This window comes from Camelina sativa, chromosome 15, assembly GCF_030686135.1.
Source record: "Camelina sativa cultivar CO46 ecotype springtype chromosome 15, ASM3068613v1".
Lineage (NCBI taxonomy): Eukaryota > Viridiplantae > Streptophyta > Magnoliopsida > Brassicales > Brassicaceae > Camelina > Camelina sativa.
Genome location: NC_141894.1, coordinates 3871555 through 3896723, shown reverse-complemented (window position 1 = coordinate 3896723; position 25169 = coordinate 3871555). Strand labels below are relative to the sequence as shown.

Genomic DNA, 25169 nt, shown 5'->3' with positions numbered 1-25169 from the left:
TTCTCACTTACTCTAATCTGAAACCTTCATATAAATCCTACATTCTATCTGTTACTCTTGAGACTGAACCTAAAAACTTTCAAGAAGCTATAGCATCTCTGAAGTGGACAGAGGCTATGAATGTGGAATTGGGCAACATGGAGCGTACCAACACATTCGATGTTGTCTCACTACCACCAGGTAAGAATGTGGTGGGGTGTAAATGGGTTTTCACAATCAAATTTTACGCAGATGGTTCGGTTGAACGATATAAGGCTCGTTTAGTCGCCAAAGGTTTCACACAACAAGAGGGTGTTGATTATTTTGATACTTTCTCACCTGTGGCTCGTCTTGCTAGTGTGAAATTGCTCTTGGACTTAGCGGCTAAGAAGGGATGGAGCCTTACTCAGATGGATGTTACAAGCGCTTTCCTCCACAGTGAGCTTGATGAGGAGATTTACATGAGCCTTCCTCAGGGATACACACCTTCTTCTGGTGTTTTACCGCCTAATGCAGTCTGCAAACTTAACAAGTCCATATACGGATTAAAGCAGGCCTCGCGACAATGGTATCGCTGCTTCTCCAAGGCTTTACTGGATGATGGTTTTGCACAGTCCTATGCAGATAATACCTTGTTTGTGAAACAAGAAGGTACCTCTTATACAGCTCTTATTGTCTATGTTGATGATATTCTGATAGCGAGCAATAGTGAGGAAGCCGTAGCTTCAGTCAAAGCTTGTTTAGCGAAGCAACTTAAGACCAAAGATTTAGGGCCAGCTAAATTCTTCTTAGGCTTAGAAATTGCCAGGAATGCTGATGGGATCTCTGTTTGTCAACGGAAATACTGCTTAGATCTATTGGCTGATGCTGGTCTATTAGGTTGCAAACCGAACTCTGTACCTATGGATCCTAAGATCAAGCTTACCAAGGAAACAGGGGTTTTACTGCCTAATGATAAACCTTACAGAGAGTTGATTGGTCGACTGTTGTATCTCTGCAACCAAATATCACCTTTGCAGTACACAAGTTGAGCTAATTTCTCTCATGTCCTACGAATGTTCACTTGCACGCTGCTCGCAATGTCCTCAAGTATTTGAAGAACAATCCAGGTCAAGGACTTTTTTACTCTGCATCCTCTGAGATTTGCTTAAACGGATTTGCTGACGCAGATTGGGGCACTTGCAAAGACTCGAGACGATCCGTAACTGGTATGTGCATCTTTCTTGGAACTTCGCTAATATCTTGGAAATCTAAGAAACAAGATATTGTCAGTTCGAGTAGCACAGAGGCAGAGTACCGGAGTTTGGCTCAAACAACAAAGGAACTTCTCTGGTTTAGACAAATACTGCGAGACTTACGCATCACACCAGTAGTTCAGACGAAACTATTCTGTGACAACAAGTCTGCAATTTATATCGCCAGCAATGATGTCTTCCATGAACGAACAAAACATGTGGAGATTGATTGCCATACTACACGCGATCAGGTCAAAAGTGGTTTCCTTCGTCTCTTTCACTTGTCATCCGAGAATCAACTGGCTGATATTCTAACGAAACCTCTTCACCCTGGTCCTTTCTATCACCTCCTCCAACGATTATTGGTTTCAAGCCTCTATTCCATTCAGGAATCTTCAGCTTGAGGGGGGCATATTGACTTATACTGTATAGTGATTTATATGGTGTATTGATATAGTAGAGTCTCCTTTAGCTCTTACTATCTTTATACACTTGTATAGAGTATAAATACCTGATGTAAGATACACTTGATGATTAATGAAAAAATATCCTTTTATCAAAAATTAATACCATGAATTCACCATCGGCCAAATTTTTGTAGTAGCAAAAAACGTTTCGTAGCGTAAATAAACATAATCTGATTAGTTCACAGCTCTATTCAATATATCAAGTGTAAAAAGGCGACCAAACAACTATTTATAATATCCTAGTTCACTTTAATTTGATTTGTAACCAAACAAATGTAAAGATGGTTACATTTGCTTTTGAAACCAGTGCTTTACTCCTAGTCCTGAAACCCTACAATATGGTGTGTGATCAACCAACATGTAAAGAATTAAGTTGTATATATTAACCAATCGCATTAATCATATAGTTATGTAATTATGTTATAGATGGATGTTACTGACAAGAAAAATGTGTAGTAAAGTTTCTAAGTATGTTAGATTAGCCATACATATCATTCTCATTCTAGAATACATTTATAGTCGCACCTCGCACACTAGTATTTTCTAAATTCTACAACTTTTTTTTTTTTTTTGGTGAGGAATTCTACAACTATTTTATCATTATAATTCAGTGGTTTATCTATAAAAAAAAGTAAAATAAAAAAACCAATGGTTTACACTACATAAAGTAACCAATCAATAAAACAAAATTATAGCTTTCTGTTATATACAATGAGTTTTAAGTAGGGCTACAAATAAAAAATGAAGAGAGAAATCAAGAACGGGGAGACTGGAAGTCGTACGTAATGGTGTTAAAAGTTTGAACGAACATTTAGTGACTCCGTACAGACCAGACCACAAGGTAGTTGACATATATGTACAGTATACAATAATACTCTACTCTAGATAATGACAATTTCTTCACTTCTTTTATGTGTCGGTACGTCTCAATATACATACAACTACAAATATATGAAGGGCACGTAGCGGTGATTAATACAAGAAACCAAACATGTGATTCTTCGAGATGTCTGAATTTAGTTAAAACCTAAAAATAATCAAAGTCTTTTTGTGTCTTGTCCAGTACACGTTTCTACCATTTGATGAATTAGTACACTTTTAGAGTCTTAACAAAGAAAAAAAAGATTGAAGCAGAGAGATCAATTATCTTAATTTAAAAGGAAAGAGGTGTGAAGTTACACTTTTTGGTCTGCAGAAGCGTGTTCTTAGAAGGCCCCACGATTCTGAGGGAGAGCAACGAAAGATTACAGCTGATACACAAATGAGGATCGGAACTGCATTAAATGTTGTAATCAAGAAATCTCTCGGAACCTTCCTAACCATGAGTGTTGACATCAACGTCGAGTATATAAACTCCAGACTCTCTAATCCAAAACAATGCAATAACTCCACGGAAGGAGAAGCAAATAAACACCAACCAGAACTTTACTTCTACTGTTGACGTTTTGAGAATGTGCAAGAAGTTGAAGATTTTCATGAGAAAGCTACAAACTAGATTCTCCAAAAGGGTAGGGAATTGTGGTGAGTTCGAGGTAGAGGGTAATGCAGGTAGTACTGCTGCATGGATGATTCCAAGTGATGTGAAGGAAGGACACGTAGCGGTGATTGCCGTTAAAGGAGAGAGAGCTAAGAGATTTATTTTGGAGCTTGAAGAGTTGAACAAACCTGAGTTCATGAGGCTGCTTGAGCAGGCGAGGGAGGAGTTCGGGTTCCAGCTCAGAGGACCTCTGACCATTCCATGCCAGCCGGAAGAAGTACAGAAAATTCTACAAGGAAGTAGAGAGTATTGATTTTAGTAGATTGTAGAGAAACAATGTTAGCTGAAATTCTTTTCCTACAAGAATTTACCATTCTTTCTCTTATTCACCGTTCTGGTGATTGTTCATTTTTTTCCTCTTAACACTTATTTGAATGTAAGAGGTTTTCGTAAGCAGCTAGCTTGATATTACCACCATTATTACAGCTTCAATGGATGCATAACATTTTCTCCCTAGATTAAGCAATTATTCTATTGCAGGCAGTACAAAAACTATACTAGTACTAATAATCATGACCGAGTTATTTACTAGAAGGTGGTAATGGTGATCAGATCAACAGATTCTAGTTCTGAGCTTAAAAGAGAGAGTTTATAATTTTTCAATAATGCCATAAGAGATTTTAACCAGAGGAGTTTAAACAGTGAAGAGTTGAGTGATTGATCATTACAAGAAGAACTTAAAAATCCAAAAGTACTCGAAAGAACAGAACAAAGAAGAGAGAGATAGAGCTAGATTCCATAGAAGTTCCACAAGTTTTTGAGTTTCTCTTCTGATTCACAAGGGGGAGCGCAGCACAGAGAGACATCTATGGGAAGTAGACAGGCCAATTGTAATAATACGAGTCCCTGACTTCTTTAGGTATCTTGTTCCACTGAGTAAACAAAGAGAAGAACCAAATAAACTTGTGAGCAATGTTGTTACCATTAGTTACATTATGAAAAACAGATTCAGTTCTTAGGCTATATATAGTCTGAAACCTTGAATTCGTAAGGCTCCTTCTTTGCCCTTGCTTTTTTCCAGTGGTACTGCTCAAACAGCATCCACTTGTCATGATAACTGCCAATATTAGAGAATCGTTACAACAATTACACTTTGGATATGTCACTATCTATCGTGAATCCAATCATCTTACCATAGAAGTAAAGAACGGAACAAAGAGAGGGTATGCAGTTACAGTCTCGATAAGACAAAAACACACCTTCAACTACTAGATGATATGAAACCTGAGGTTTTAGCTATGTCTATGATAACAACTTCATCCCAGTTCGCCTAAAAGACATCAAACTATCTTCTAACATTACAAAACCTTCTAACATTGCGCTGTAACCAATCATGTAACAGCAAAAGAAGAACTTCAACAGTCGAACCAAAAAGAATCAAGAGCTTTAACATAAACCTAAGACCCAAACACATGAACTTAGAAAACCAATTTCGGAACCCAGACACTCACACATTAAGAGAGACACCAAAAGCCCTATAATTTGAATTCGATATTGAAGAGAGAGAGCGAGAGAATTATACTTGAACTGGTTAGAGAGCTGCCACATGTAAGGATTGACCAAGGTAAGAACGGAGAAAGCAGCAGAACCAATCCATATATTCACGAAACGATCCGCATCAGCATGTGGCACTCCTGGATCTCCCCTGTATGCATTTCCAAAATACTTCTCCATTTCTTCCTCTCTCAGTCGCTCTCTCTGTGTTTGTTTTATCTTCTTCTCCGGCGATTTATCTTTCTACTAATCCTTTCTGTTTGGTAACAGCGATTGCAATATCCTGGAATGTTTTTGTAAATAGAATAAAAACTTAGGGGTCAATCTAGAAATACTTCTTATTCCTCGCTCTAGGGCCACATCATTTCGAATATTCCAACAATTAGATCCTCGAAGAGAGGATGCCAAAACGACACGAAACCCATCGTTTTAACTACGTGGCCCATTTCATTTTGGGGAAGAAGAACACTATTAAAAAAAGATCTGATTCTTTCTTTTTGATTCATCGTGTCGTCGTCTTCCCCAAATTAGGGTTTTCTGGGATTAAAGGTTATTAAAATTATGCGAGGCGGTGGTAGGAGAAGATCTAACGGTGGTGGTGGTGGTTCTGGAAAAAGCAAGTCTAAATCTCCAGGACAAAGCACGAGAACCAATTTTAATTCCGCGGCGGGGTCTTCCTCCGGTGGTCGTCGCCGACGTCAGAATAATACTACTCTGTTCGTTGAAGGAGGCGTTCTCTCCGATTACCCACGGGATCCTGATTTTTCAACGCCATCTCGAGGAGGAGGAGGAGGAAGCTCTTCGAGAAAGGGATCGAATCTTAGAAGCTCAGATCGTGTGAAAGCTTCTGCTTCCACTACTGGTCCAAGGAAATGCAATGGTAATACTTTTGTGTATCAGTATCCTCCCGTCGAGTTTGAGGAAGGGTTGGACCGAAGACCAAGCGCAGAAGTTGATCAAATGATTGATTCAAATCCTATGGTGTTGGGTAAGTCGGAGACGACTCAAATCGTTGCGTTTTTGGATCAGACGCCTTCGTCTTCGAAAGGTGTTAAGGTAAGTTATGATTACGAATACGAACCGAGTTTTGTTTTGGGTGGTGATGAGTCTCATAAAGGGTTGGGATTTCCTGATGATTCTGATGCTGCACCAAGTGGTAGCCTTAAGGCTTCGGAAGATAAAGGTGGTTCATTTTCTAATGAGGAGGAGGTTGAAGCTGGTGCTAGTGAAGATGAAGTGATGCCTGATGTTGTGAAAACACCGAAAAGGAGGAATTCGGGTTTCATTTCTATAGGAGGGATGAAATTGTATACTGAAGATATATCTGGTGAAGAGAGTGATGGAGAAGAAGGGTCGAATGATGATGATGATGAATCTGGAGATGAAGGTAGCAGTGAGTCTTCTGAATTATCTGAGAGTGACAGCTCGGAAGACATGTTTGGAAGTAACTCCGAGATTGATGATGATGTTGCAAAGGATTACTTGGAAGGTATTGGTGGCAGTGAGATTATGTTGGATGCTCATTGGTTAGCTGAACAATCATTGGATAATTTGGATTTGTCAAGTGGTGATAGTTCTGATAGTGATTCTGCTGATCGAAAACCAAGGAAGTTGACTGGTATTAGTCTGCAAAAAGCTTCAATGGAATATGGTAAGAAGAAGACGACAGGGAGTCGTTTCTCGGGGCATGGTAAGGCTAATCATCCATTCACAATGGATGATCTTATGTATGTGAAGGATTCAAGAAGTCTTTCGGGGAAGAAGAATAAGAAGAAGGAGGTGGCTAAGTTTCCTCAGTCTTGGCCTTCAGGTTCACAAAAGAGCAAGAAGTCACGTAATTTCCCTGGTGAGAAGAAGAAACACCGCAAAGAATACATTGCTCTGAAGCGCCGTGAGAGAATGTTGCAGCGTGGTGTTGATCTTGCTGAGATTAACTCTCAATTAGAGAGGTTTGTTCTTGAAAATGTGGACATGCACTGTTTCCAGCGTATGCATAATCGAGATTGCTCTCAGGTAAGACGATTAGCAGATGTGTACCGCTTATCAAGTAGTTGCAATGGTTCTGGAAAGAAAAGCTTTGTGACGGTGACTCGAACATATCAGACATGTATGCCATCTGCCAGCGATAAACTTCGCATCGAGAAGCTGATAGGAGCAGGAGATGAGGATGATGATTTTGCTGTCAGTGGAGGGGTAAAAGGAAAATCTGGAAGCTTAGATAGGAAGAAAGCAAAAGACTCAACCAAAAAGCGACCTACTAGAGAGGAAAGGGAGAGAAACAAAAGCAATGGGAAGAAGAGTTCATATGCTGATCAACCTGTATCGTTTGTGTCAAGTGGCGTAATCGATTCTGAGATTGCTGTTGCGAAAGCCTCCGGTGAAAAAGATGCAAAACGGGTAGCTGAAACTACTCCAGGAACCTCTAATGGAGCAGACATTGGGGCATTCGAGATGCACACCAGAGGCTTTGGATCCAAAATGATGGCGAAAATGGGATTCATAGATGGAGGCGGTCTAGGAAAGGATGGTAAGGGGATAGCACAACCAATAGAAGCTGTTAAACGTCCAAAATCACTTGGGTTAGGTCTGGATTTCTCCATTGACACTGAAGACATGAGTCCGTCAAGCAATAACAACGCTAAAAGGAACAGATCTTCTTCCTCTGGAAAACATGTGAAACACATCTCCCATGACAATGGTGCCTCTAGTTCCGGAAGAATTAGAGACAAAAGATTGGGAGCCTTTGAGCAGCACACAAGAGGTTTTGGGTCGAGGATGATGGCGAGAATGGGTTTTGTCGAAGGCTCGGGTTTGGGAAGAGATTCACAAGGCATAGTCAATCCACTGGTTGCTGTCAGACGTCCTAGAGCACGTGGAATTGGCGCTGAAGGCTAAAGATTTAAGTATTTAACGGTCAAGGTTTGAGCAAGAACACTAATAGATATATTATATGTTCATCTTTAATCTCCAACATGTGGCCTATTATGTTCAATTACGTTTAAGACTTGGGAGCAGCATTTGTTGTTATCTTGACATCAATTGTTGTTGATTAATAAAAGCATCCGTTTGGCTTATTTGACAACCACCAGTGATGCAGAAAGAACATCCTCAGCTTCAGAACCCATTAATAGCGTGTCACAAGATTCTGAATGTCTAGAAAAAGACCAATTTTACAGCATTAACATGACAAGAGGAGGAAACAGATCCAAAGATCAAGCAGACGACAATTACTTATCAATTGTAATCTGCAATCTTTTTGTTTAGTAATCCCTTTGTTTTTCATTTGTAATGAAAGAACAATATAGGAGGAGTGAAACGAAAATTAAGAACATTGATTAAAACCCAAACACAAGAGATTCGGATAACTTAGAAACAGAAGGAAAGAATCAGTATCACTTTCTTTCCCAGTAATCCAAAAGTAGAGTTTTAAACTTAAAAAAAAAAAAAAAAAAGGATAACGAAGTTATCACTAGTTGTAGAGATCATCATCATCCGCAGCAGCGGCTGCAGACGTGGCAAACGGATCTGCGACTCCAGTGGTTGCACCTGAACCAGTAGAATTCTCGAACCTGAATTCAGAACCGAACCCTCTAGACTGCTGCAAAGTCTGAGCAAAGGCTTGGTACTTCCTGATGTCTGCATCACTAACACTCCTACGAGCATACTTCATCGACTCCTCAAAGTGTGCAGCTTTGATCTCTGAAACTTCATCCACACCATCTTCCTCCATAGCCTCTGGGTTATCGCTCCTTCTCTTCTCCTTTTCAATGTCCTGAAACAAAAACCAAGAGAGTAAGTTCAGATATTAGAGACTGTTGCAGTTTCAGTTAGAGACTAGAGATTTAAAGATCACTGACCTTCTCAATGTTTTCTCTGATGGCGTACTTGCAAGCTCTCTGGCAAATCTCAGTGATATCAGCACCACTGAATCCCTGTGTGTATTTAGCAAGTGCACCGATGTCTACATCTTTAGCAATAGGAGATTTCCTCAAGGCGGCCTTGAAGATATTGAGACGGGAGTCCTCGTCTGGTAGTGGAATGTAAATGAGCTGGTCGAGCCTTCCAGGACGAAGAAGAGCTGAATCAATAATGTCTGGTCTGTTGGTTGCTCCGATGATGAAAACGGTTTTCTTGGCATTCATTCCATCCATCTCAGTCAAAAGCTGGTTCAAGACTCTATCAGCAGCACCACCTCCATCGCCACCGCCTCCGCTTCCTCTCTGAGTCGCAATGGAGTCGAGTTCATCAAAGAAGAGAACGCATGGAGCTGATTGACGGGCCTTGTCAAAGATTTCTCGGACATTTGCTTCACTTTCTCCAAACCACATAGTCAGAAGCTCAGGACCTTTGACACTGATGAAGTTGGCTTGGCACTCGTTGGCAATAGCTTTGGCCAATAGGGTTTTCCCGCATCCAGGAGGACCGTAGAAAAGGACTCCCTTTGACGGAGACATACCGAATTTCTCAAACTTCTCTGGGTGCTCGACTGGGTATTGAACAGTCTGCATATAAACAATGACACGGCTTAGCTTACAATTAATGGACAGATCCAAGCAAGAAAGGAACAAACAAGCTTGGCTTACAATAAAGAACATAATCAAGCAAGAAAAGAATTACCTCCTGGAGCTCTCTCTTAACATTCTCAAGACCTCCAATATCATTCCACGAGACATTGGGAACCTCAACAACCTGAAAAGCCAAAAGTAGATGTTGGAATGAGAAATAAGCAAAGGTATAGGCTTTGATCTCGTTCTAAGCGGAACACTGTCAATACTTACGGTTTCACGAAGTGCAGATGGGTTGCTGTTTCCGAGAGCAGTGTGGAAGTGCTCGTTAGTTACTGCCATGGAATTGAGGATTTCAGCATCTATGGAGTCATCTTCCAAATCAATCACATCCATCTTCTCCCTGATGCATTGCAAGGCAGCCTCTGTGCACAGAGCTGCAAGATCAGCACCAACGTAACCATGTGTGTCCTTTGAGATCCTTTCGAGATCCACCTGGAAAAAAAAAATAACCACAAGCAAAGTTTAGCTTTCAATAAACATTACAGTCAACAAACAAAGACAAGGATATATATATATAAATAGAAAATTACATCTTCAGCAAGCTTCATGTTCTTTGTATGGATCCTCAGCACTTCAAGACGTCCAATTTCGTCAGGAACCCCGATATCGATCTCCCTATCAAATCTTCCAAACCTTCTAAGAGCTGGGTCAATACTGTTGGGACGATTGGTTGCTCCCATGACAATAACATGAGCACGCGATTTGAGTCCATCCATGAGTGTAAGGAGCTGAGACACAATCCTCCTCTCAACCTCTCCATTTGTCTTCTCTCTTTTTGGTGCAATAGAGTCAATCTCATCAATGAAGATGATCGAAGGCGCGTTTTTCTCAGCCTCCTCAAATGCTTTCCTCAGGTTGCTCTCACTCTCACCAGCCAGTTTAGACATGATCTCTGGTCCATTGATACAAAAGAAGAAGGCACCAGTTTCATTAGCCACAGCCCGAGCAATCAAAGTCTTTCCAGACCCAGGAGGTCCATAGAGCAGGATTCCCTTTGGTGGCTTAACACCAATGGACTTGAATAGTTGTGGATGCCTCAATGGAAGTTCAACAAGTTCCCTGATCTGAGCCATCTGTTTTCTGACACCACCAACATCATCATAACCTACATCATCTAGCCTTTCTTCATCCTCTCTCTTCACAGGCTCACCCTCACAGAAAATCTCTGTGTCTGGAGCAACCACACAGTATTCAGCAGGATCGGTCTCTATAACTTTGAACTCCACACTCCTCATTCCTCCTCTGACTAGGAAGAGATCACCCTTCCTCACGGGGCGGTATGCCTCAAGGAAATAAGCTGTTAAAAAAAACAAAATTTTATTCAGAAATCATTCGAATAGTTATCTCAAACCAAACAAGAATCTCCAAGGAAACAACCAAAGCACAAAAGCCGACTTACGTTTCAAGTAAGCATCAAAGAGGTTTCCAGTGACCCCTTCAACGGTATCATCAACAGGCAAGATGTGAACACGTTTTCCGTACTTGACATCTGGGCATTGGTGAACAGAAATAACATCTCCGAGTCTAACCCTCAAGTTAGATCTGACAACTTTGTTCATCCGGATCTTTGGCTCCTCACATGTTTCATCAGCAAGAGCAATGCACACAGTGTCCTTTCTTTTCTTACCCTGAAAGCCAAAAGCCAAACCAAATCAGAACTAATAGAAGACCACAAAAAAAAACCAATCTCTTCATAAAGACAAGACCAATACAATACTATCATTCAATACCCAAAATCATAAACTAGGGTTTGTGTAGAAACACATAAGAAATCCCCCGATCAAGCAAAGCAAAAAAACCCTAATTTCAAAAACCAAACCATTCAATATCACAATCAAAAGAGAATCCAAAAAGCAAAACCGAACCTTGATGAGAATGGTATCACCACGGAAGAGCTGAAGCTTCTCCATGGTAGCAGGGTGAAGGGAAACAACGGAGTTATCATCGTTGATAGCTTCATCGACGACAAGACGGTTCGGAGACTTCTTCCTCTCGAGAATAGCAGTACTGAAATCTTTCTTCGATTTCCTATAAACACAAATCAAAAGATCAACCAAAAACCCTAGTAAGTACCCAAAATCGAATAAAAACCTAGACTTTAAGCAAAAGAGATCCGAGATTTTCCCGATCGGAGAAAACAAAATAAGAGATCTGGGAGTACTTACGAGTCTGAAGATTCAGCTGGGGCAGACATGATTTGAGATTAATCGAAGAAAGATGAGAGCTTTTTTTTTGTCTTGGTGTGGGTTTCTCTGAGAAGAGAGATCGATTTGTGATAATGGGATCTGAAAGAGCTGATGAGATTAATATCTCTATGTTTCTTGTTGGTAAAGAGAACTCTCCATTTTTTTTTTTTTCCTTTTCTTTTTTTCCTTATCTTTCTAGTAAATATCTAACCGACCCCAATGTTTTACATTTTTCTTAAATTATACCGCATGTATGTTATGTGACTAAATTACTCCTAGTCTCTTTTATTTTGTTTTCCTCTTTTCCAAAAAGGAAAAATCAATGCCACAAAAGTCAAATTCTTTGTGCTTGCTTATTAATATTTTTAAATTTTATTTTTGTAATTTCCTAGGAACATTCATTTCATTTTTTTATACTAAGATAGGAACAAAATAACAAAACAAGCAATAGCATGTTCTTCTTACCTATTGGTAAAAGATATTCTTAAATCGGTTAAAATATTCTTTTTTTTTTCCAACTACTTCTCCCTAATTTTGAGTAGTCCTCTACATATTTTTTAGTCCATCCCACAAAAGACGTAATTGTTTTATGTTTATTTATGTGAGCGTTAAAATTTAGTTTACTTATGGTTTTATCCCAAAAAAAAAAAAAAAATTACTTATGGTAATTAATAAGTACTTATACAATTAACACAAACACAAATGTACACGTAAGCAAGAGTGCTGAAGACTTGATTCAGCTTTGGAACAAAACTCTGATAAGCCATTCTTGCTTATATACATATCTTCTTGATTAAGCTGTGGTTACTGGTTATAATCACACAAATATCATATTAAATCATTTAGAATCTTTCATAATCTTCATATGCAAATTATATTATATGTAATGTATATGAGCTTGATCTTGATCTCGCCAAACTCTTCAAGCTTTCCAATCTCCCTGGAACCCTTCTTGGAGTCTTCTATTTTCGTATGATGGGTTTGAATTATTATGTAATCAACAAGCTCTTATTGTCTTTGGGTTCCATAACTTTCCAAACCAACCTCCTTCACCGCCACCACCATTGTTCTTTGTCTCTAAACCCCTCTTGTTCTTTCCTCCCGTGTCTCTTGAAGCATTTACACTCTTCAACGGAACTAGCTGTGGGCTGCCGTTCCCTGAAGAAGCTTCCACAATCTTGGTCACCATCTCTAACACCTCACTCATCTTGGGACGTGTCTTTGGATTCCTCACTAGACATCTGTTGGCCACAACTGCTAGCTTTTGAACCGATTTGATCGGGTACTTCCCTTCAAGCCTCGGGTCTAATATGAGTTTAAACTTCCTTGTGTCAGATAGATAAGGTCTCACCCATTCTAGAAGCTTCTGCTCTCCCTTGGGTTTGTTTCTGTCTACTGGTCGCCTTCCCGTGATAAGCTCATAGAGGAACACTCCATAACCCCACACATCGCTTTTGGATGTGAGACGGCCTGTTTGAATGTATTCAGGTGCTGCATAACCCATAGTACCAACAACCTAATACAGCCGAATTGTAATAACACGTTAATAGAGAGCTCGATGTTTCTTTCTCAAATCTTGCAACAAAAAATAAGTGCAAAGCAGAACTTACATCAGTAGAAACATGGGTTAGTCCTTCAGATGGACCTAAACGAGCCAAACCAAAGTCTGAGAGCTTTGCCTTCCAGTCCTCATCCAAAAGGATGTTCGAGGACTTGAAATCACGGAATATGATCTGAAACAAAACAATGAATCAAAGTCAGTAAAGAGAGTGAAATGAGATCAATAACATAGCAAGCAGAGTCATGACATTACCTGAAAGTCCATTTCTTCGTGCAGGTATGTTAAGCCACGAGCTGCATCTTGAGCGATTCTTAATCTGAGGTCCCAAGTAAGAACAGTGAGTGACCGAGGGGACAAGTGGAATTCAACACTTCGGTTAGGCATGTATTCATAAACCAAAAGCCGTTGAATTCCACGTTCATCATCTTCAGCACAATAGCCAAGCAATTTCACCAAGTTTGTATGCTCAACTATACCAAGAAAGTTCACTTCCGTAACCCATTCCTTATGCCCCTGAAGAATCCAAGACATGAGATAACAGAGTTAGCCCTGTAAAATAACTGACAAATCTTGAAAATAAGACAGGAGGAAAGATAAGACTTAACCTGCAACCCTCTTTTACCAAGCTGCTTCACAGCGACTTCGATCTTAATCGACGGGTCTTCTAAGTTCCTCACTGTTCCCCTGAAGACACAACCAAAACCACCTTCTCCAATCATAACAGAACGGCTAAAGTTCTTAGTTGCAGACTTGAGATCAGTAATACTGAACTCTCTGAGATTACTTGCTCTAGTAGACATTGTAGGGTACGAGTTCTTCCTCCCCATGGATGACTCCGTACTCGTCCCAGAGACATCCCGGGAGTTAAACTCTGATCCGCTTCGGTTTATTTCGCGGTCAGAGAAGTTAGAGGTCAATGAAACCGAGTTAGGAGTCTTCTGTTCTCCTTTCTTGTCTCCACCAGAGAACAAGAAACACTTCATCGTCGAGAAGAGATGAAAACACCGAGGTTTCTCCACTGCAGGACACAAAAATAAACACTGATCATGAAAACATAAACGCAACCACAACATCAAAACCATTCATTGGAACATATTATCGAACAACTAAGCTGCAAAGTTCAAGCATTAACAGAGTCATTGCTCTTAAACATCAGTGCTTCCCTTTGGTTTCAACTTACTTGGATTTCGAACTTTAGATATACAAAAGATCAAATTTTTACTCACGGGAACAAACAGATCCAATATATTTCCAAAGTAAAACGAACCCTAAATTAAGAGAGGGCAAGAGAAAGGATCTGAAAGCTAGAAGAAGTAATCGAGTTTCACAAGTTAAGATTCCTCCTATACTCTTAAAACCCAACAAGCAGCAACATAAAAAGAACTGTGACTTATTGAACTCATCATAAAAAGCAGAAGAAGATGATTACAACGCACCTTTGAATTTTGTTTTGTATACAGGTAAAAATCAAAACTTTTTCTCAGAAGAAGATACAATTCAATCTCGCCAGAAGAGAAGGATGATTATGATTATTATGAAATGGTTCATAAATCACGTAACAAAAGAGGATTTGAGAGAAGATGATAGGTGGTAGGAGGAGTTTTTTAAATTGGGTATTTGGGAAAATGGATTTTTTTAAGAAGCAAAAACTTGGAAGAGGAGGAGGATGGACGAAGAAGAAGATGAAGAAGAAGTCGTCACACGGCAAAAGCAAACAAAAAACCAAAAAAAGCCAAGTCTTTTACATATAGCTGAAAGTCTGTCTGCTAAAGAACTGAGAATTTAAATTGGACAAAAGTAAAATACATTGGTTTTGTACTATTTTGTTTAGATGCTTCCAAAAACTATATTTTCTTATTATATAAAGAAAACGTTTTATTTCATCTCTTCTTTTTGACTTGTTCAATGGGTAAGGTGCTTCCCAAAGTAGCCTATTTTTTAACGATTTAGAGTTTGATTTATATGAATTACGGTTTCTTTACCTTATTTTTCAATGACTCATCAATTTTTTTCTTCAGATTATCCAAATTATAACCATATAATGATATAATTATAAACTGCGAAAACTAATGGTTTGTGCCAATAAAAGTCTTGTTGCATCAGGATTCAAAATTCTACTTAAATGCATCGGCCAAAATGGGTTCTAAAGTCCTTTCAACCTATCAAACGTATGAAAATATAATCTTACGTATAATATAAGCATAATATTCTTTTAATCTTATTTGTGATATATAAAAAGTTATCATGTATGAGATTTGCAATGGGGAAGTGAAAGGGATATTACACTTGAGTCACCTAGGAGATTTCCCAAATCTTCCTGGAACCTAGATTACATCAATTTAACGACAGAGTTTTAGCATTTTCACACAAAGAACGAATTTAAGAAATCCTCGGTTATGCTTTCCGATTGATCTTATATCGGTTTCTTGATAACTTGATAAGTATTGGTTTTGGTAAACTGCACCACTTGTTGAGCTAACCTTAAACCTTGGTAACTTAACCTATTTCTTACAATTATGTGTTAATTAATCTACAACTTTTGTCGAGTTGCTCACGCTGCTGTGTCGGTTTGATCCCGGTTTGGTACTTTTCGTAATATATACATCTTCTTCACTCAAAGTCTCGTAACTTCACCTACCTACCAATAGATTTTTACAGCTAAAAGTGGATCAGATCTTCTCTGTGATAGAAAAATGGCACAGTTTTCATGTTGTTTTAAGAACCTAGGCACTGTCTGTCCCTATTGAGAACTTTTATCTGGCAAGGGAAGGGTCACGAGTAGAGTCCATAGGAAATAAGATAGAGACCTTTTGTGAATTTTTCGAATTTGATTTGTATACGGAAAAGATAAAAGATAGTAGTAGAAGAGAAGAGAGAAGTAAAAGTCAAAGTTGGTAGATCCTTATAGGTCAAAAGTCAACAGATTTTAACGAGTCATATTGGTCCTACACTTTTCCTACCCTAGCATTATCAAAAACATCCGAAACTAGGCACATAACTTGTCATATCTATGATCCGATAGAAATTGTTCTTTTATGTACCGACACAAAAGATTCCACAAACTTTGTTTTTGCATTGCAATGAAGACCAATGTAGTTTCGTTGAACCGCACTATTTTGAATTCGAACCAGTTGCGTTAAAAACAAGTTATAAAAAAACGACAATGTACATTGCAGGGAATTATGATCACTCTACTACTTCATAGTTTCGTTTAAACTCTTAATTGTTGGGGGCACTGAGCTTATGTCAGATTTTGTATGGACGTGACTTGGTTTGGTTAAGCCAACCAAGAGGTGTACCTTAACATTAGTTCAAATATCATAGAGCCACCTCCCTAATTAAGCAAATACCAATTCAAGTTTAAGAGACTTTCCCATCTCTTTTTGTTCTCTAATGAGGAGCAATTTTTTAAAAAATAATACAGAGGAATTAATTACATCCATGAGGATGTAACATTCTGACAGTTTGTTATATCACACATTCACACTTAGGCCTGGTAATAATATTTTATTAAATAACAGAGAACTGATAAAAAGGGTAATAAACAAAATCAAGCCAAAAACACACACTCAATAGCTCAAATCCTCAACTCAAAAGGTGATACAAGCAAACAACAATAGTGTTTATTTGGGTAGTATATAAATCACCAAAATCTCATTCCGATATAAAACTAAAAAGATGATTTGGAGAACTTTTTTAGTTTTAGTTGAAGTCTGGTTTCTCAGGGTAAGTGCAGCCAGACCTCTGGATCACTACGTTTGACGCGTAGCATCCCGCCCTCACACACTCTTCAATCCCTTTTCCTTGCACCAGCTGCGAAAGAAACCCTCCCACAAATGCATCACCTATGATCACATAACAAGGCGGTTAAACCACCCGAATCAGTTTATTCGAAACTGAGACCAAATGTATGATGATCTTCTTATTACAATCTAACAAAGCAAACAGTTTGGTACACCTGGATTTGAATAAGGTTCTGTGGTGTTTACGCTAACTAGATGAGTGGTTAGTATCATCAAACATTAATAAGTTTCTGAAGGGAAATTTAGGGGACAAACTCTTAGCTATGAGTCTAACTGTATCTAGCCTAGAAGGAGTAAAGCAGATTAGAACTGTTGTGACTTAGTTAGGGAGCAGTTAGTGATGGCTTATCAAATACCTGCGCCGTTGGTGTCAACAAGGTTCTCCTTGGGGAGAGGGATGACTGGGTACTTCTTCACCTTTCCATCCTCGGCGACAACCACGGGATCTGCACCTTGTGTAATCACAGTGGTCCTCTTGTATGTTCCGCTGGCTTTGGGCAACTGGGACATCTTGATGGCTATTTGCTCAACATCATCAGTCTGTATAAAATATAACCAAACAGATTAATAAACTGTCTTTTTTCAAAACCAAAAGATAGGGTGAAACTTCGGCAGTTACCTCCCAGCCGTGAACCCTGGAGAAGGTTCTTGCCTCGGTCTCATTGCCAAAAATATAGTCCATGTACCTGGTATGAGCAAGACATTGCTTTTCAGTATATCGCCAGTGATTAGTGTAAGCAACTATAAGATGGAATAAATGGATTAAGAGATTAGGATGTGCTTACGGTAGGCACTTCTCCTGAACATCTTTGAAGAATTCACAGATGAATGGAGCAGAAAGGTTCATTGTGAACACCTGCCAAATATGTGAGCATGTCAGAATTGTTCATATTAAAGGAAAACTGGTAGGGGAAACAGATCACTGTGCTTGGTTCTCATATCGGATCATGTCTTCTTACCTTGTTGTTAGCAGCGGCATGTTCACGAACCAACTGAATGGATTCTGGTGATACCGTGAGGAAGAATCCAGCAATGTAGTAGAACTTGGCCTTCTCAACTGCCAAAAAATGAAACATGTTTCACAAAAATCTCAGCAGATTCCAACAAATGAAATTATCAAATCACAGAAAGCAAACTCTTTTAAAAATTTCAGAAGATGAAATTTCTTACCCAGAGCCCAGTTCTCAGGCTTCTTCAGGTGTTCAACCTTGTAGCAGTTAGCAGCAGAAAGATTTGCAATGAGCGACCTGCAAAAAAAAAGGAAACACGCCTCAATACAACTCAGCAGAAGGACATCTTATTAAGATGATAAAGATTGATTGTAAACTGACCTTTCTCCACCAAGAACACAGACACCGCAAGTTCCGGTAGGTGTTGACTCATCTTCGTAATAGTGGACCTAGATATAGAACAACAGCAACTAAACAGTCTACTTCTTGATGATAATGATATGGACTAAAAGCAGAACCAATCACCAATCGTAATAGTGGACCTAGATATAGAACAATCACAGCAAATAAACAGTCTACATAAACTTCCTGATGCTATGGACTTACTAAAGCAGAACCAAAGACTCAAAGAGCAATAACTTATAAAACCTAAAGAAGACTCACATTGACACCAGCTGCAGTAGCATCCTTCTTCATGGCCTCTCCGTATTTGTCCTTTCCAATGGATCCCATGTAACTGGTTGCCCCAGGAGTTTGAAGCATCCACTGCAGTAATCAAATAAATCATACGGTTAAGCAAAAAAAAGTACTAACATTAAGAAAAAAAAAGTATGAGAGAATAAGGGTTAACGATCCTTTTACCTGGGCCACTTTGATCGAGTTCTGGGTAGCACCTGAAAAAACAAAGGAAATCAAGAATATATCACACACCCTGCTAATAATAATAATAATGCACATAAACACCAAAATGACGTATAATAATAACGCATAAAGATGAATATACCTCCAGCAATGTATTCAACACTGAACTTCTCGCTCATTTCATCGTACCTAAAACAATACCAATGATCATGTGAATTAACATAATAGTCACAGTCATATTCCAAACCGCATCAAGCACGTTTCATTGTCTGAATCACTCAAGGGCCAATGAAAAATCAATCATTAAGACTTGTGACAGCATTATGAACTTCTCTATATCCCTTATAACTTAATCACATCAAATCCAAACTCTATTGCTATGTCATAGTAGTTAGAGTGCGGTTTCAAATCAAATCACTTACATGGGCAAGTGCTTGTCCTCTGCGAGAATAGCATTGTTCAATGTGATTTCGTATCTGTCACGATTTCAAAAGAAAAGAAAAAAACATTCAAAACCAGAGAACCCACCAGAAGAGTATCTTTACGCAAATCGATTCAGATCCGAACACGGAAACAATCGGGATCTGAGCTTATTAACTTACTTGTTGAGAAAATCTTGGTCGACGACGGCAGAGACGTCGAGGAGTGGGTTACCCATTCCCAAGAGGATTCCATCGAAATCAGAGGAAGCCATGGATGGTGATGCTCTGAAGGATTTCGAGAAAAAGGGGGAAGAGAGATTCAGATCTGGTAATGGAGCTAAGTGTGTTTGGTAAGTGGAAGAGTGTTGTGTCTGTTTTTATAATAGAGAAACCAAAGTTAGGTATACCAAAGATAGATTCTTCTTCCTCTTAGTATTATTATTTCTAATGTATAGTTTAACACTTCTTAGGTTTCTAAAATCGTGCTGAATTTTTCTAATTTCTCTTTAATCAAAACCTATATACAGTATTTAGTGTAATCATTATAAAACATTGATATAAGTATCCACCATTGTCAGAATGAGTTACTAAATAATATGATTGCAGTAGTTTTGTTGTATGTTACAGATAAAAGTCCCAATCCCACCAACCCACTTGAGGAAATTGTCAATACACTTTGAAAAGTCCATTGGATCTAAGCGGAGGAACAAGAGAGAGTTAAAAAAAAAAAAAAAAAACAATGGGACAACCATATACAGTTCTACTATAAGCCCACTTCACGGCTATCCCTCGTGATAGCGGTTTGCAATTGAAGAGGAAATGGTAAAAGAATGTGTCGGTGGCATTCATTAGTCCCTGAATCATCCACGTTGTGTAGTATTTAGTAGTGTCAGAAGCATTCAAAGTTTTCACTTTTCAGGGATTGAGAATGTGGTGTGTAGATCTTCGTAAGATATTTTACTCCGACAAAAACTTATTACTTCAGGATTACACGTGTGATCAGTCATTCTTACCTTGAATAAGAGAACGTGACGCCAAACAATTCTGGCAACAAACAAATTGTATATGAATTCCAGGCAAAACCTTCCTGTTGTTGTTATGAATCTCATTTACCCTTAAGGCACAAGTAAATAGCTGTGAAGCTGTGCAACAACTTAGAATGTAAAGGAAAACAAAAAATCAATCATGTGAAAAGCCACTATCAGCTTTTGTTTCTTCACACAGGAAGATGATCAATAAGTAGAAACTTTTTGGGGTGAGAAAAATCACGAGGAAGATCCAATGGCGAATGGTAGAGAAAGAATCATGCTTTTACGGGTGTTTAGAGATGATCACAGATTGCTTTTGTGAAATCTGTTGTGGTTGAGGTACCTCCAAGATCAGCTGTTCTATACTTTCCCTCGGCTATTGTGTTGATGATGGCGCTGTGGATCTGCTCTGCTTGTTTGTTGAGTTTCAGGTGCCGCAACATCATCACTCCACTCAGTAGCAAAGCTGTCGGGTTCGCCAGGTTCTATACAACACCACAAAAGACAAAACATACATTTGATCATAAGCTTAGGATTGAATCAAGTTTTGATTTTTGAAACACTAGGCTGGTAAAATCTAAATCCAGTGTCCAGAGATGTTTGATACTTGATATAAATACTTGGTTGGCCAGTTATTAACATGATAACATCATTCAAGTAACGACGATCCAACAAGAACCATTCTACAATGGAAACTAGAGAGTAATCCAATCTACAAGGAAAGTCTCAGCATCTGAATGTTCTACCAAGAAAATGCAGAGAAAGAGGTGAAAAAACTTCTATCAGGAGCACAAGTTATATCATACTGGGTTTATATAGATAACAGTCAGACTAAACTCACTTCGTTTGGTCTAGCGCTCGTATTATTCATAATAGCAATAACTAAATGCATCATACAAATTTAGGGTGATGATTGATGATAGCATATGAGAATGATGCAGCTTCAACGACTAACCTTTCCAGCAATATCAGGTGCAGAGCCGTGAACAGCTTCAGCAAGAGCAATGCCATCTTCTCCGATATTACAACTGCAAGCAAAACATCATAAGAGCTTAAGATAATTGCCTCATTTTCAGAATAGACATCACTCTGCCAGATGAAGAAAAAAATGTTACCTAGGAGTCAATCCCAAACCCCCAACAAGTCCAGCACACAAATCGCTGATAATATCTCCATAGAGATTTGGCATCACCAAAACATCAAAAAGTGCTGGGTTTTTCACAAGCTGCCGGAATTAAAGATAATCAATCTCATAATCCACAATACACGAAAGCATTTTGTTCCCAATGTAAAAATAGCAAAAGCAGACTCAAATATGGGTTGCTGGGTAACCTACTCTCTAATATTTACAAGATTATACGAACAGCTAACTTAATTAGCCTTTACATGATTCAGAACAAAGGGTAGGGTAAATGTCATGTTGTAACTTACCATCATACAGCAATTGTCAATAACAACCTTCTCGTAATATATCTCAGGATACTTCTTAGCAACCTCATCACAACACTGCAAATCAGGACGCAAACACAACCTAGTCTCAGAACAAATGTTAAGAAAAAAGAAGCCAGCAGGAATATTAATGTATTTTAGGTTGCAAAATGTGCAGACCTGCAGGAAAAGACCATCAGTTTTCTGCATAATGTTGGCTTTGTGAATTGCAGAAACTTTCTTCCTTCCATGAGTCTTGGCATATAGAAAGGCATACTCGGCAACCCTCATACTCGCCTTACGGGTAATAATTTTAATACTTTCCACCACACCCTTGACGACCTAGCAGATCAAAAAAATGACAAGTTATCAACATGAATGATTCTGAAAAGAATACTAAATATAGATAGATTTACTCAAATGATAGAGAGCAACAGACAAACCTGGTGTTCAAGGCCACTGTACTCTCCTTCCGTGTTTTCACGAATGGTAATGAGATCAACGTCATCATAACGTGTTTTGTAACCAGGAAGACTGTAGCAAGGCCTAACATTGGCATACAAATTAAGCTCTTTCCTAAGAGTAAGGTTCAAAGAACGGTGACCCTTTCCAATTGGGGTAGCCATTGGTCCTTTCAAGCCAACCTTGTTATCAAGCACGGATTGAAGACTCTCCCATGTCAAGAAACTATTGGTTCGAGGATCTACTTCGGTACTAACATAGTGTTCGTCCCATTCAATGGCCACATCAGCAGCAGTAAACACCTGGATCACCATTAAAAAGGGGGTAAACCTTTTTTTCAGAGAAATCAACTATAACACTAAAGGAACAAAATTTCGAATTCAAGAAGCCTAGATTCATCATTAACAAGTCTAAAATTATCCAGCCAGACACAATGGTTTCTCCTAAAACTATCTAACAAAAGTGATCTGATAACATAATCACACCAAACAAAAGTAGATTGAAAAAAAAAGGGACCTGTTTGACAGATTCAGCGATCTCTGGACCGATCCCATCACCAGGAAAGAGAGTTGCTTTGATCGGAGTGGTGGAGGAGGAGAAAGCCCTAGCAACGGAAATGAACGCACCGGAGCTAGAACTCGAAGTCCCCAGAATCTGGCTCGAGCGGTTACCAATAAGCCGTCTGGCGAGAAATGCTGCCATGGTCATCGCTTCAAGCCCTTAGAAAGACGCAAGAGAGGAAAGAGACAGAGAGAGGAGACTTTTTTGCTGCGTTGGACCTGAAATAAAAAGGTTACTTTTATACTTTTCTCCAGCTCCAGCAGAGAAGAGAAGAGAACATTTCTTCTAACGCCTTGTAGTTTCTCCGAAATACTACTGCAAATAAAAACGGCACAAAGTTAGTGTCTAAAAATAAGAATAAATTGCTTCGTAACTAAACCGGATATGAATAAATTGTGAGAACCGGTCGGTCAGATCAAATTCGAGTTCAGATCTAGGATCCGGATAACTTACTAGTAAGCAAGCAGTATCGAGTCTTGAACTTTTATTTACTGGGAACGACGAAGCGAGAGCTCTCAAGTCTCAAGGTACTGTAATTCCGATTTCTTCAGTTTTAGTTCTGACGTCTCGATCCTGCGTTTTTGATATTTGAATCTTCCATTGCTTCGTCTCCGATCTTGTATTCCGGTGATCGTTTGTCTTCCTTGTTTCTTTGGATTATGATTATACCCTGATCTATTGCTATTTGAGATCTTCTTCAATCAGCTTGATTGGAGAAAATTTCTTGCGTTTTCTCTCTGTTGATTATGAATACATTGTAGAAATCTGTGCAGTTTTATGCTTCGCATATGTGATTCTCCTATGAAATTTTGTGCCTAAGGATGTATCTAGCCATCCGAATTTTGTGTGATCTGTGATTCTCATGTGATTTTTGAATGTTTTGGGATAAATGTCGTTTTTACCAGTGATCAGAATGTCTGTTCAAATGAGTGTGGGTTGAAGTTTTTAATATCTTTGTCAAAAAAATCGAAAATTTGGTTGCTTAATTGCTCAAATACTTGGTTTTGTGTTTGTAACGGTGATAACAGCTAGATTTTGTCACTATTTCAGGTACATCTGAAGTCTTACAACAATGTCTCATGTAAGTACATATGCCCTTATATTCTGTTGAATGTTTATGTGTATGTGTAGGAGTTTGACTATACATGATCTTTTTTGGGATAACCTGCTTCACTTCTCCCCTGGAACTTTATTACTGAATTTCCGATTTACATTGAATAGGATTCATGTCCTTTGGTAAAGAACATTCTTCTTCTAGACTCTGAAGGAAAGCGTGTTGCCGTCAAGTATTACTCTGATGACTGGTCAACTAATGCTGCCAAGTTAAGTTTTGAGAAATTTGTATTCTCAAAGACCTCTAAGACCAATGCTCGCACTGAAGGTACGACCACATATACTATTCATCTAAAGAATTATTTTCATGGGCTGTGTATTGGGTTTCCTGACTTTGTATATACATACTGTCTCTTTCAAAATCGCTTATAGATGTTTGGTTTTAACGTTTATGTGCAGCTGAGATCACACTATTGGACAATAATATCATTGTCTATAAGTTTGCCCAGGACCTTCACTTCTTTGTTACTGGAGGTGAAAATGAAAACGAGCTCATCTTATCTTCTGTTCTTCAAGGCTTTTTCGATGCTGTTGCACTTCTTCTGAGGTATTTTCTCTACTTGAATATGCCTTAATTTATTGATACACGATCTCCAGAACTTAAGTTTGATGCATCCGTTTCTTTACCAGGAACAATGTGGAAAAGATGGAAGCCCTTGAGAACTTGGATCTCATCTTTCTGTGCCTTGATGAAATGGTCGACCAGGGGTATGCAAGTTTTAATATGTTAGCCCTACATGACAGTTATATAAAAGTCCTAAACATGTTAAAAGATTTCCTGAACCGTTTTTGAGCTTGTCCTATATATCTTAGCATTTAGCTATTGTTTGATTATGGGTTATATGTGGATAATGTGTTAAGGGTGGTTCTTGAAACGGACCCAAACGTCATTGCCGGGAAAGTAGCAATGCAGAGCACAGAAGCTAGTGGTTCACTCTCTGAACAGGTAATTGACACTTTTTGACTATTATTGTTACATCTCCCTACGAAGAAAGCAACAGTTTTTGCTATAATTTTGGTCTGGTTCGGCTATAAACACAAAAGTGCACTTCTAATTTGGATCCATTGTTTACATTTTTGGGAATTGCAGACATTAACTCAAGCGATAGCAACAGCTCGGGAGCATCTGACAAGAAGTCTGCTTACATGAGTTTAACCTAATAGAAGAATGGACTTCAATTTCTATGATAAGCAACTATTATGAGTGAGTTTTGTCTTCCGGTTTCGAAACTTATTAAAAAAGTCTCTAATAATTATATAAATAGCTTTGTGCAATTGGTGGAATGTTTTTGGAGACTGGATTATTGAAACAAGAATTTGATTACTCTACTTGAAGTCTAGAAAAGCTATTCACGAAAGTCTAAACTCTAAAGCGATTTCAGATGCTAGTGAGGGGTGAAGAAAGTGCCACCCCCTAAGGCTTAGAACCTTCTAATTTGAGGTGCACGCCAATCAGTTTTTGGTTCGACTTTGGGATGAATTTAGGTAAAAAAAATAACTAAAGCGATAAAGAA

The 25169-nt window shown here is 38.7% G+C and overlaps 8 protein-coding genes across 9 annotated transcripts; 3 read left to right on the top strand and 5 right to left on the bottom strand.

The window, feature by feature from the left end:
- The first annotated feature begins 3063 nt into the window (after positions 1–3063).
- Positions 3064–3708, top strand: LOC104764683 (auxin-induced protein X15-like). The gene has a single exon (XM_019241211.2). The coding sequence runs from the start codon at positions 3133–3135 to the stop codon at positions 3469–3471; it is 339 nt and encodes a 112-aa protein (XP_019096756.2). The 5' UTR covers positions 3064–3132; the 3' UTR covers positions 3472–3708.
- Positions 3709–3806: 98 nt separating this feature from the next.
- Positions 3807–5059, bottom strand: LOC104745159 (uncharacterized). Its single transcript, XM_087488070.1, has 3 exons — positions 4741–5059; positions 4197–4275; positions 3807–4090 (listed from the first exon to the last, which is right to left on the bottom strand). The coding sequence occupies exons 1-3, from the start codon at positions 4890–4892 to the stop codon at positions 4025–4027; spliced, it is 297 nt and encodes a 98-aa protein (XP_087344196.1). The 5' UTR covers positions 4893–5059; the 3' UTR covers positions 3807–4024.
- A 19-nt stretch (positions 5060–5078) lies between these two features.
- LOC104764682 (uncharacterized) lies at positions 5079–7786 on the top strand. The gene has a single exon (XM_087488064.1). The coding sequence runs from the start codon at positions 5274–5276 to the stop codon at positions 7605–7607; it is 2334 nt and encodes a 777-aa protein (XP_087344190.1). The 5' UTR covers positions 5079–5273; the 3' UTR covers positions 7608–7786.
- A 237-nt stretch (positions 7787–8023) lies between these two features.
- On the bottom strand, positions 8024–11884 carry LOC104745161 (cell division control protein 48 homolog A). The gene is made up of 8 exons (XM_087488063.1): positions 11446–11884; positions 11146–11308; positions 10680–10908; positions 9811–10577; positions 9491–9712; positions 9330–9401; positions 8570–9214; positions 8024–8484 (listed from the first exon to the last, which is right to left on the bottom strand). Exons 1-8 carry the CDS (start codon positions 11472–11474, stop codon positions 8182–8184), a joined length of 2430 nt encoding a protein of 809 aa, XP_087344189.1. The 5' UTR covers positions 11475–11884; the 3' UTR covers positions 8024–8181.
- Positions 11885–12270: 386 nt separating this feature from the next.
- Positions 12271–14860, bottom strand: LOC147926242 (serine/threonine-protein kinase PCRK1). The gene is made up of 5 exons (XM_087488066.1): positions 14464–14860; positions 13633–14045; positions 13280–13540; positions 13077–13199; positions 12271–12982 (listed from the first exon to the last, which is right to left on the bottom strand). The coding sequence occupies exons 2-5, from the start codon at positions 14008–14010 to the stop codon at positions 12464–12466; spliced, it is 1281 nt and encodes a 426-aa protein (XP_087344192.1). The 5' UTR covers positions 14011–14045; positions 14464–14860; the 3' UTR covers positions 12271–12463.
- A 1654-nt stretch (positions 14861–16514) lies between these two features.
- Positions 16515–19843, bottom strand: LOC104745157 (adenosine kinase 1). The gene is made up of 12 exons (XM_010466335.3): positions 19244–19843; positions 19064–19117; positions 18784–18830; positions 18642–18673; positions 18444–18545; positions 18162–18229; positions 18001–18077; positions 17790–17887; positions 17616–17686; positions 17450–17516; positions 17187–17370; positions 16515–16872 (listed from the first exon to the last, which is right to left on the bottom strand). Exons 1-12 carry the CDS (start codon positions 19333–19335, stop codon positions 16730–16732), a joined length of 1035 nt encoding a protein of 344 aa, XP_010464637.1. The 5' UTR covers positions 19336–19843; the 3' UTR covers positions 16515–16729.
- Positions 19844–20105: 262 nt separating this feature from the next.
- LOC104745156 (isocitrate dehydrogenase [NAD] catalytic subunit 6, mitochondrial) lies at positions 20106–22876 on the bottom strand. The gene is made up of 7 exons (XM_010466334.3): positions 22498–22876; positions 21963–22283; positions 21700–21861; positions 21523–21597; positions 21207–21316; positions 21047–21119; positions 20106–20576 (listed from the first exon to the last, which is right to left on the bottom strand). Exons 1-7 carry the CDS (start codon positions 22687–22689, stop codon positions 20385–20387), a joined length of 1125 nt encoding a protein of 374 aa, XP_010464636.2. The 5' UTR covers positions 22690–22876; the 3' UTR covers positions 20106–20384.
- Positions 22877–22947: 71 nt separating this feature from the next.
- Positions 22948–24984, top strand: LOC104745154 (coatomer subunit zeta-2). Of its 2 annotated transcripts, none has more exons than XM_087488067.1 (7): positions 22948–23069; positions 23593–23623; positions 23764–23923; positions 24055–24202; positions 24286–24363; positions 24517–24601; positions 24746–24984. In XM_087488067.1, exons 2-7 carry the CDS (start codon positions 23615–23617, stop codon positions 24803–24805), a joined length of 540 nt encoding a protein of 179 aa, XP_087344193.1. In that variant the 5' UTR covers positions 22948–23069; positions 23593–23614; the 3' UTR covers positions 24806–24984. The 2 variants fall into 2 exon arrangements, with proteins under 2 accessions (XP_087344193.1, XP_087344194.1); XM_087488068.1 differs by having other exon boundaries at positions 23045–23169.
- The last annotated feature ends 185 nt before the right edge of the window (positions 24985–25169 follow it).